Here is an 11,731-nt window from a genome sequence, read left to right on the forward strand (position 1 = left end):
AATGGGATATTCCAGGATCAAATCAGAAACTGGAATGACTTCTGTAAATTCAGGACTGTCCCTGGAAAATAGGGACACTGGGAGGGTCTACAGGTCAATAATAATAATAATAATAATAATAATAATAATAATAATAATAATAATATATTATTTATACCCCACCCATCTGGCTGGGTTTCCCCAGCCACTCTGGGCGGCTTCCAACAGAAAAATAAAACACAGTAATCTATTAAACATTAAAAGCCTCCCTGAACAGGGCTGCCTTCAGATGTCTTCTAAAAGTCTGGTAGTTGTTTTCCTCTTTAATAATAATAATAATAATAATAATTTATTATTTATACCTCGCCCATCTGGCCGGGTTCCCCCAGCCACTCTGGGCGGCTTCCAACAAAACAGAAATATTAAAATGCAATAATTTATTAAACATTAAAAGCTTCCCTAAACAGGGCTGCCTTGAGATGCCTTCTAAAGGTCTGGTAATTGTTGTTCTCTTTGACCTCTAGTGGGAGGGCATTCCACAGGGTGGGTGCCACTACTGAGAAGGCCCTCTGCCTGGTTCCCTGTAACTTGGCTTCTCGTAGTGAGGGAACCACCAGAAGGCCCTCGGAGCTGGACCTCATTGTCCGGGCAGAACGATGGGGGTGGAGACGCTCCTTCAGGTATACCGGACCGAGGCCGTTTAGGGCTTTAAAGGTCAACACCAACACTTTGAATTGTGCTCGGAAACGTACTGGGAGCCAATGTAGGTCTTTCAGGACCGGTGTTATGTGGTCTCGGCGGCCGCTCCCAGTCACCAGTCTAGCTGCTGCATTCTGGATTAGTTGTAGTTTCCGGGTCACCTTCAAAGGTAGCCCCACGTAGAGCGCATTGCAGTAGTCCAAGCAAGAGATAACTAGAGCATGCACCACTCTGGAGAGACAGTCAGCGGGCAGGTAGGGACTCAGCCTGCATACCAGATGGAGCTGATAAACAGCTGCCCTGGACACAGAGTTGACCTGTGCCTCCATGGACAGCTGTGAGTCTAAAGTGACTCCCAGGCTGTGCACCTGGTCTCTCAGGGGCACAGTTACCCCATTCAGGACCAGGGAGTCCTCCACACCCGCCCACCTCCTGTCCCCCACAAACAGTACTTCTGTCTTGTCAGGATTCAATCTCAATCTGTTAGCCACCATCCATCCTCCAACCGCCTCCAAGCACTCACACAGGACCTTCACCGCCTTCACTGGTTCTGATTTAAAAGAGAGGTAGAGCTGGGTATCATCCGCATACTGATGGACACCCAGCCCAAACCCCCTGATGCTCTCTCCCAGCGGCTGCATATAGATGTTAAAAAGCATCTTTGACATCTGTTGGGAGGGCGTTCCACAGGGCAGGTGCCACCACCGAGAAGGCCTTCTACCTAGTTCCCTGCAACTTGGCTTCTCGCAACGAGGGAACTGCCAGAAGGCCCTCGGTGGTGCTGGACCTCAGTGTCCGGGCAGAACGATGGGGGTAGAGACGCTCCTTCAGGTAGATCTTTCAATGTAGATGCTCCCAGTCCCCAAGAAATGATGGCTCCTCATGATCTTTTTCTGCATCTGCTGGCTAAGATCCACCTTTGCTATTAACATAAAAAAATGTACCACCTACCTGGTGGCCAGTCTGCAAGCTGATACCTGTTTTTTTTATGCTCAACGGAACAAACAAAAGCAGTTTTGTTAGTGTGTGGGTTTCTCGTTTTTCTTTTTGCCATCAACTTCCTTAAACCGACAAAGGTTGCTTGCTGGACTGAAGTGTCTCTTATAGTGACACCAGCCTCCGGCTGCGAAGGGACCTGTCGCTTTCTAAACACTTGGTAAGTGGCATGTGTGATGTTACTGTCTGATTTTGCTTGAAAAGAGGAAAGAGCTGATAGAGGGAACTCCTGGAATTGGATGCTGCAATAAGCTAACAATTAACATAGCCTTCCTGGAAAAAGAAGGGGGAAATGTAACCTATAATCAGTGTTGGTAGTTTAGGTTTATCAAGAATGCATCTCAACTTAAAGTTTATAAAGAGTGGGTCTAAACAGGCCCATGATGCAACAGAAATTACTACCCGAATAGACATATGTAATCCAGGAATATCTGGATTATATTTGCCTGGTTTTCTTCATGTATTCCAGTTGAAAAGGGGCAAGTCTGCAAAATTTGGAGGGGGTTTGGTGGTTGTACAATAACTGCGGAAAACAGAGCATAACTGGGAAACGAATCAGGCTGCGTGCTCCAATCACATTCGAAAAGCATTGCGCATAAAGCATTGTGCCTGGTTTATTTCAGGCAGTGGTTTTTTTGCCTGCGTTCTGGGTCTCCTGTGGTGTTGCTGAATGGGGGCTTATTTTTTACCTGGGGAAGCTCCAGTTCTGATACCTGTACGAAAAGGTTGGAGGACAACTTCCACATTGCGTTCACACAAGTATCTTAAAAAAGCAGCATGTGAATGAGGAGCCCAGTCTTATCTCATGCAAGCGCTGCTCGGGAACCCTAATAAATAAATCACTGGTACAGTTTTGAAACCAGTGGTTAAAATCAGTTGAGTTAGGGAAGGTTCAGACCAGCAGCTTGATGCAAAATGGTATCGAAACCTGAACAAAAGCCTGCTCGTTGATTTCATGCAAAATTCAGTTGCGGAATTTTGCAAGGCATACAAATGCACAGAAAACAAAGAATCATAGGGGCATAGAACTGTCGAGTTGGAAGAGATTAACAACGTTCTCAGTCCAGCATAAACTCAGGTACATATGCAGATTGGTTCTCTAATAAAATGTATTTTATTTATTGTTAGTTTGCATTTCTTAGTGCAGAAAGTATTGATCTGATGTGTAGAGACCTTTCCTATTCTAATTAATTCAAGAGGGTTCTGGAAGCTTCTCTGTGTGAAAGAAGCAAGCAGAAGGTTCGTGATATTTGGGTTATACCTTCGGACAGTGCTTTTTTTCTTTAAAAATGTTTGGGGTACTCTCATTTTGACTCAAGAAAACCACCATTTTATAGTTCAAATCGGGGGAAATAAATACAGTAAATGGACAAAAGTACAAAGATTCACAAAATGTTTAGGGGTATACGTACCCCCAGAAAAAAAAGCACTGGTTGTACCTTCAGAGAAGCTGAGTACAGCTGGCTTAAACTGGTTTTGTTATTTCTTTCTGGCAATTTCTTTCTGTCTATAAAAGTAGGGCCAGAAGGAGCCTGGGATTCACTTTCTCTTCCCATCTCTTTTCCTTCTGGCGTGGTGTTCTGTAAGTAGTATGCTTAGTGTTAAGCCTTTTAGACTTATTATATATATTGTAAGTTTAAGTTAAGTCAACTGGATTTCTTATGGACTGTGCCAATTCTGAATGTATTGGATTTGTGACCATTATGCTCATTTGCCTTCAGTAGCAGTAAAACTCTGCTGCATGAAATATTAATTGCCTCTGGTCTATTTTTTTGTGGAATCCTGCAACGTGTTTAAGTTTTTCCTTTGCTAACTATACAGTACATTGGAATCTACTTTGGATCAATATTGAGTAGAATTTCAGTGACAATTTTGTTTATTAAATTTGTATAGCATCCATATACTCTAACAGTTTATCTTGCCTTTCCTTTTTTGTTGGCACAGTTTCTCCCCCCCCCCCCCAATTTTTAGCAATTAGGATCCTTGCCACTCCTGTGGCATAGAGGAATATTTTCTGATCTCGTCTTGCTATACCTGTGTCCGTTATCCCTAATAGAAAAGTTTCAGTGTGGTTCATAAAGTTATACATACTGAACTGGTTAGATTAACAGAGGCAATTAGAGATCACGCTAGACAAAGAGTTTCAAAAAGCATGGGGGAATTGCAGAGAATGCTTCACAAAACAGTGCCCTAAAATACATACCTGGATTTGTTTCGATCAATGACTTCAGGAGACTTTGTGGATGTTTAAGTTATAATTAGAAAAATCTTAATAGTTGTTCACAAAGGAAACAGTTTGTAATGAAGGAAGATGTGACCCAACAATCAGAATTGGGTTGCCTGGTTTGTGCATCAAACTGGTAGTGAATCATCTGCTGATAAGCCTCTCTAAGATCCTCGTTCTACCTTCCAGACAAGGACAGCTATTCGGCCTTGACAGCGAGCAGGGCATCCTGTCTAATGTTTACATTACACTTTGGCATGAAGGCACTAATGGATTTTCAAAAGGAACAGAGAGATAGAGAGAAAACATCTTAGGAATTTGCAGGGGGCCCCCAGCTTGGGGTTGAACTGTGCAGTCAGAATTGCCTGATCAGAATTGGCAAGCTATACAAAGGATCAAGCAAACTATACATATGATCAGAATTGGGTCACATCTTCCTTCAATAAGAAGTAAATAAGAAGGCCAGATACAGGATAAAAGGAAGTCTTTTATTTGGTTGTTTGTATTGTTGTAAGTTATGCTCACTGTATGTTATGTTCATATTTAACGAGGGTGGATTTGTGTATTGGGGTGGGGGGGGGGTGGGTTGTGTTATGTTGTAAATAAAATTCCAATAAAAATTTAAAATTAAATTTGTATAGCATCCTTCACCTGAATAGCTCAGGGCAGTTCACAGCATAGACATGTTCCTTGCATTCGTATTATTGTATTTTCAGAATGGAGATCTGTTTATTTTAACATCTCTTTCTCTCTTTCTCTTTATAATCAGCAGCCTGGAAAATGAACCCTCAGCCAGTGATCATACAGCAGCCACAAGTTGTGGTTGTCCAGCCATCACAACAGAACTACTGGCAGACAGGCTTGTATGACTGTTTTCATGACTGCGGGATATGTGAGTAGCTATGATACACATAGCTCCCTTTTGCATAGAGATTAAGGCAGTTTACTCAGTTGGGAAAGGCAGGGTCAGTATCCACTCTGGATGCAAATCTTAAACAAGTATGAGCTTGCTCATCATTGTCGTTATGGAAGCACAATTCTCTCTCCGCTGGCTGTGTTCTCAATCAGATTGGGGTTTTTTTATATAAAAATATTAATTTATTAATTAGATTGATCGAAAGGATCGAAAGGTCTGAGAGCTGCTCACAAGATAAAAATACAAGATAAAAGCACAAATGAATAGTGTAACACCAGTGGTCTTTTTTCTTTCTGGGGGTACGCCAGGGGTACGCATACCCCTAAACATTTCGTTTGGAGCTTCCTGCAGCCAATGGGAAGCCGGCCAGCGTCGCGGAAGGCGGTCCCTGCTCTGCTCCGCGCAGGTTTAGCGCAGTGCACGGGAGCCAACTGAGCGGGGGTCCCCGAGCGGGCAGCTGGGGTCGATGGGCCGGTTAAATGACCCCTTAGGTTGCTGACCCCTGCTCTAAGGCTTCAGACAGAAGTCCTTCTGAGCCATCTTTTTAGGTGCGAGAGATTGAATCTGGCACCTTTTCATGCAAAGCTTGTGCTCTGCCACTGAGCTATGGCCCCTTCCATGCAAATTGTCCCTTAGCTTTCTCTCTGCAGGAGAGCGGTGGTGTCATGTGAGCAGTTTACTGAAATAAGTACTAGGACGATCCCTGCCCTCAGCCTTACAATCTTAAAAACAAACAAACCATGGCATGTGTGGGAAAAGGAGCAGGAAGGAGAAGTGAAAACAAGCTCAAGCGCAAATATAATCCTTAGTTACTCTCTGTTTGCATTTGTGGTCAAAAGGATGTTGTTGGCCTCTATCTGTCTTGAGAGACAATGGAGTGCTCCTCCGTGTGTGTGTGTGTGTGTGTGTGTGTGTGTGTGTGTGTGAAGTCAGACTGCTGTGTTAGTAGCCCTGAAATGACCTCCCCTTGGTCCAAGCCTGGGCAGTGTCTCTGGAGACCCTGCACTGCCCAGATGACAAGACCCCCCTCTCCGCCTCAATGATGTGGTCCAAAGGAAAGCAGAGCAATAGGTTTGGCACCAGCTCGGGTGCAGGAGTTGCTGGAAGGAGGCATACAGCTAGACTGGTGACTGGGAGCAGCCGCCGAGACCACATAAAACCGGTCTTGAAAGACCTACATTGGCTCCCAGTACGTTTCCGAGCACAATTCAAAGTGTTGGTGCTGACCTTTAAAGCCCTAAACGGCCTCGGCCCAGTATACCTGAAGGAGCGTCTCCACCCCCATCGTTCTGCCCGGACACTGAGGTCCAGTGCCGAGGGCCTTCTGGCGGTTCCCTCACTGCAAGAAGCCAAGTTACAGGGAACCAGGCAGAGGGCCTTCTCGGTAGCGGCACCCGCCCTGTGGAACGCCCTCCCACCAGATGTCAAAGAGAAAAACAACTACCAGACTTTTAGAGGACATCTGAAGGCAGCCCTGTTTAGGGAAGCTTTTAATGTTTAATAAATTATTGCATTTTAATATTTCTGTTGGAAGCTGCCCAGAGTGGCTGGGGAAACCCAGCCAGATGGGCGGGGTATAAATAAATAATATTAATAATAATAATAATAATAATTACTATTACTACTACTACTACAAGGTGCCATTCGACCATCTTAGGGACTCCACTCCGGATTTGTGTAAAGTTTATAGCCTTTTCTACCAAAGATTTCCCACAAGGCAGCAGAGGATAGTCAATAAATAATAGGGTTAATGGGTGCCTCTGATCAGAGCAGGAAGCAAGCAAGCAGAATGGGATTATAAAGGAGCTTATCGCTGATTCAGGTGTTCCAAAAAATGGGGTGCGAGAAGAAGAATAAGTCATTCCTGATTCAACCCCTTCCGAGTCTTGTCTGGGGACAAGAGACACTTAATGCCAAAGGCCTGGAAACAATGCCTTATGAGGAACGGCTTAGGGAGCTGGGTATGTTTAGCCTGGAGCAGAGAAGGTTAAGGGGTGATATGATAGCCATGTTCAAATATATAAAAGGGATGTCATATAGAGGAGGGAGAAAGGTTGTTTTCTGCTGCTCCAGAGAAGCGGACACGGAGCAATGGATTCAAACTACAAGAAAGAAGATTCCACCTAAACATTAGGAAGAACTTCCTGACAGTAAGAGCTGTTCGGCAGTGGAATTTGCTACCAAGGAGTGTGGTGGAGTCTCCTTCTTTGGAGGTCTTTAAACAGAGGCTTGACGGCCATCAGGAATGCTTTGATGGTGTTTCCTGCTTGGCAGGGGGTTGGACTGGATGGCCCTTGTGGTCTCTTTCAGCTCTATGATTCTATGTGACTACAGTGGTACCTCGGTTTAAGTACACAATTGGTTCCGGAAGTTTGTACTTAACCTGAAGCATACTTAACCTGAAGCAAACTTTCCCATTGAAAGTAATGGAAAGTGGATTAATCCGTTCCAGACAGGTCCGCGGAGTACTTAATATTCATCCACCCAATTGGGGAGAAGCAAATAAGAGCGCAATCCTTATGGAATCTCTGAAGTGACTCTGCATTGGCTCAGAAATCCAGAGCTACATGAGAGTAGAACGGCCTTGCTATATCAGAGCAAAGAATTTGCTGGTTCAACACTTCCCATCTCTGATACCAGCCAGCCTGGTGCCCCTGGGAAACTCACAAACAGAGGTTGTCCCCCTCACTTGCTAACTGGAGGTTCAATTTTTTTGCAGCTGTTGTGGCTAATAACTAGTATCATCAATTCATGGAGGACGGCTCAACATTCCTCTTTGAAAAAAAGCCTAAATATTCCTACATTCTGGGGCACATCATTCTAGAAGTCAATTTTGCCACCGACTTTCGTTTAGCCCCAGACCTGGCAAAGGATGGAATGGCAGCTGGGGAAATGGAAGGAAGCAGGGCAGAAATTTTCACTGTGGAGGAAAACAAATAGTGGCGGCTCTTTCAGATCTCCCCATTCCAATCACCTATTAGACTTTGAGATTATTTGTATTTAGTAAGGCTTGTCGTTTTCTTCTAAGTGATGCCCTCTTCATGCTCTCTTCTGTCTAGGTCTCTGTGGAACATTTTGCTATGTGTGTTTGGGATGCCAAGTTGCTGCAGATATGAATGAATGTTGCCTCTGCGGCACAAGCATGGCAATGAGGGCTGTCTACCGAACAAAGTATGGGATCCCGGTAAGTGTAGCGAGGGCAGATCCAGGTTTTAAGAATCTGCAGTGAGTTGTTTTAGTTTTGCTAGAACCTCGGGTGCAAAATAGCAGCTCATGCATGTGCGTGTATATACTCTATTACTAATTCTTTATTGTAATTGATAAGTGTAAACTTAATTATTTGCTGGTGTTTAATTTTACTGTTTACCATTGGAATCTAATGGATTACTGAATATTGTTTATTTTTAAGTTATTGTGACTTTTTATATTGGATCAGATTGTTACTATTAATGCTTGATTTTTTAAAATTATTTTTATACATGATGGAAGCTGCCCAGAGTGGCTGGGGCAGCCCAGCCACATGAGCAGGGTCTAAATTAATTATTATTATTATTCAATAGCTGTACCCAGCCACGCGTTGCTGTGGCTTAGTCTGTAAGTCCCAAACAAAGCCTCCCTCACTCAAGTGTTCTTGAAAATGCCCCCCTACCCACCCCCAATATAAGGGGTGTAGAAATCCCGTCCCGCCCCGCCCCATTCTTCTTCCCCAAAGGCACGCCCCTCCTGCACTCAGTGGCCTCGTTTCCCAGGGCAGTCCCATGACATAACGACATCCCTCTCTCTGACGTAATCCGCCACCCCCCTGACCCCTCTCTCTCCCCCCCCTTGCATACCCCATGTGTATATTGGGGAGGGCCTGGCCCATTCCCCCAGCAGGTCCCGGCGGGTGAGGGGGCAGGTGGGCCAGCTGCAATTGGTTCTCCAAGGCGGACATGGGGAAGGTGGCCGGGAGAGGCGAGGCGGAGGTGCCGAAGGGGCAGGATCCGACCCCGCCCTTCCAGAAGGAGCTGCCGACCAGCAGCCTCTGCACACTCACATTGGAAGGATGGCAGTATAGCGTGTGTTGCTTAGACGTCCAACAGATGGCGCTTTTTTTAAAAAACAAACAAACCATGTTTTTACCTGTCACAGATGTGACATCTATATAATCTAATTACACAGAAACACTTCCGTATCCGAATGCAACGTTGTGACAAAATTTCAAAGCAATCGGTCAAGACCTTTCGGAGCACATAGATTTTGTACAAACGGACATTTACATTTTTCTTTATATAGATTCGTGGCCTCGTTTCTTTTTAACAGGGATCCCTCTGCGATGACTTCTGCACTCTGTGGTGTTGCCCTCAATTTGCTCTTTGCCAACTCAAGAGAGACATCAATAGAAGGCGTGAACAAGGAATCTTTTAGGGAAATTGAGAGTTTTGGTTGCATTTATAGTTCAATTAAGATGTTGTTCGTGTTAAGCGGTAATGTGAATTTTTCAAAAAAGCTTCTAAAATCGCACAAGTAACCTGTGGGCTTATACAAATCTAAGTGTTTTTAGCTGTTAATCCAGTTTCTTGCCCTTCCAATTATTCCACACCTGCATGTATCTGAATTAGGGTATAAGGAGCAACAGCAGGCCTTTCCAATTCATAGTACCCTGTTTCTCCTATTTTAAGACGTAGTCATAAAATAAGCCATAGCAGGATTTTTAAGCATTCAAGGAATATAAGCCATACCCCGAAAATAAGACATAGTGATAGGCACAGCAGCAATGCCGGCCACAGCAGCAGGAGGAGGAAAAATATAAGACATCCCCTGAAAATAAGCCATAGTGTGCTTTTTTGAGGAAAAATAAATATAAGACTGTCTTATTTTCAGAGAAACACGGTAGTGGGTGTTCCCTTTTGTGCTTTGCTCACCTTCTGATTTCCTGTTTCAGTTATGTCAATTAAGTACCAACGGTGCATGGGTAAAATATGTTTTTCTTGATCTGCACCCTAACACACACCTTGCAGAGTAAAACATGAAGCTTCCACGCAACAGCATTTTCTAACTCTTTGTGCTCAACATACTAATTTAGCCCTATGAAGAGTTCTGTGGATCTTGGAAGTCTGCAATACGTCCAAGAAGACGGGGCTATTATTTGACTTGTTCCATCTCTCTAGAATGTGACCATCTGAATAAACAGGAAATATGCTCTGAATCCTTTTCCGACTCTCTATTTTTGGGGTGCGTGGAGGGGACTGGGACAAAGGCGAAGCCCATTTGTATACGTGAAGGTTTTCTGAACAAGTGGGACGCCACAATTTCGTATCACCCAGGAACTACATGGTGAACTTTAAAATGACCTTTTGGAAGAATATAAACATAATGTAAGGGGAAGACAGCATAGAGAACCTCCCCCTTGCATCAGGAGTAGCTCCTCCCCAAGCAGCGATGGAAGCGCGGGCTCTGGAGAGGCTGGTGGAGGGAGAGTGCCCGGGCTCTGGCAGCATGGGAGAGCCCCGACTACACAGGAGGGAAGAGAGAGAGGTGGAAGGGGGGGGAAGGGAAAGCACGGAGCATAGACCTTTTCCCCTGGTTCCGGAATTACGGAGAAGAAAGGGGAGGAGATTCACTGTCCCGCGACTCTTATGTTGGGAGAAGTCGCGCCGGGGGGCAGTGCCGGATTCTGCATCGGAATAAGAAGACACGTTTCCAACACCCCGTTACACTGTAAATAGAGTGCACCAATAAAGACTGTTAAAAGACAAGCATGTGGAGTCGTTACTCTATATATACAGTAGTCACAACAACCTCTGACACATAAGATCAGAATAAACTAGTTTTGAATGCTGTCTGTTGTGGGGATGGCAGATGCAGCATGGGGGCATACCCCCACCTCAGCATAAGACACACCCCAGCATGTGTAGCAGCCATGCCCACTCTCTGAACTTTGCCTCCCTCGCAGGAAGCTTTGCTTAATGTTTCAGTTGGCTGGAGCGTGACGGGCGGATCAGACTTTGTCTAACGCCAGGGGAAGAACCTGGTTGATGCATGGGTTCACCCATGCTAGAAATGTGCCCTTGATGGAAATATATTAAAGTTCAGGGTGGTTTCACTACTGTTTTCTAATTGTTGACTTCTGCTCATAAGAAGAGGACTCTGCAAAGCTAGCCGGCAGCTCGCTCCTGCACAGCTTATTTGCATCCCGACTCCCATGTCGCCTCAGTTATTTCTACATCTGTGAGATTCTCATCTGCACTTCCTGTCTCTGGTTACACCCCAAGAACATAAAACTACCATTATAAATTTAGATGGCGAGAAGAGAGAGAATTAACTCTCCTTTTCCTTATAGTAAACTAAGTAGACACCTGAGAAGGGGTAGTAGAGGGTTTGTTCTCATATAAAGCTGAATACCCTGATCATACCTGAATACCCAAATGGTATTCAAAATCAAAATTATGCATTGGGGTAGCCAAGTTCTAAGATTCACATGAACTATATTGATTTACATGGTTTTCGCATAACTGATGTCAATAAATGTTTTCCCACTATAACTATTCCTCTCCCCTTGTCCCTTAGTTTCACTAGACATTGCCCATACAGATTTAGGGGCCAGATCCACTCCCATCCACACATATTTGGCTAGAGTGGATGGCAACTTCCTTGTACTAGTTTTCTCTTTGCTCTGTATATGGAGAGGCTACATATACATATAATAAACAAAGGATGAAAGCCTTCAAAGGTTTAACAAACAGCTCCACAGACTGTAAATTCAACACATGAAATCAATTATCACGATGGAAGTTCTGTGGGGAGGGTAGGATGCAGCAAATGAACTTAAGGTAGTGAATCTGATTAACTTCTAGCCTGCCTTTATTGGAATAACTACAGCTAAACAGAATATGGCACTTCAGTTTTCAACACACAAACACAAATATTCACAAGGC

General features: G+C 44.4%; 1 protein-coding gene across 6 annotated transcripts; it reads left to right on the forward strand.

The window, feature by feature from the left end:
• Window positions 1-1,696: 1,696 nt before the first annotated feature.
• LOC118083907 (placenta-specific gene 8 protein) lies at window positions 1,697-10,002 on the forward strand. Of its 6 annotated transcripts, XM_088660591.1 has the most exons (5): window positions 1,746-1,834; window positions 2,872-2,913; window positions 4,668-4,790; window positions 7,874-7,998; window positions 9,117-10,002. In XM_088660591.1, the coding sequence occupies exons 3-5, from the start codon at window positions 4,679-4,681 to the stop codon at window positions 9,219-9,221; spliced, it is 342 nt and encodes a 113-aa protein (XP_088516717.1). In that variant the 5' UTR covers window positions 1,746-1,834; window positions 2,872-2,913; window positions 4,668-4,678; the 3' UTR covers window positions 9,222-10,002. The 6 variants fall into 6 exon arrangements, with proteins under 6 accessions (XP_034968833.2, XP_034968834.2, XP_088516717.1 ...); XM_035112942.3 differs by lacking the exon at window positions 2,872-2,913 and having other exon boundaries at window positions 1,697-1,834; XM_035112943.3 differs by lacking the exon at window positions 2,872-2,913 and having other exon boundaries at window positions 1,736-1,834; window positions 4,671-4,790.
• Window positions 10,003-11,731: the final 1,729 nt, after the last annotated feature.

Source organism: Zootoca vivipara, chromosome Z1 (assembly GCF_965207765.1).
Source record: "Zootoca vivipara chromosome Z1, rZooViv2.hap1.1, whole genome shotgun sequence".
NCBI lineage: Eukaryota > Metazoa > Chordata > Lepidosauria > Squamata > Lacertidae > Zootoca > Zootoca vivipara.

What these genes read in the sequence shown, in the direction of transcription:
- LOC118083907 (XM_035112942.3), top strand. Translation starts at nt 4,679, where the DNA reads ATGAACCCTCAGCCAGTGATCATACAGCAGCCACAAGTTGTGGTTGTC. An exon ending in TTTTCATGACTGCGGGATAT is followed by an intron (nt 4,791 to 7,873) that starts GTGAGTAGCTAT and finishes TCTTCTGTCTAG; the next exon opens with GTCTCTGTGGAACATTTTGC. An exon ending in GAACAAAGTATGGGATCCCG is followed by an intron (nt 7,999 to 9,116) that starts GTAAGTGTAGCG and finishes TCTTTTTAACAG; the next exon opens with GGATCCCTCTGCGATGACTT.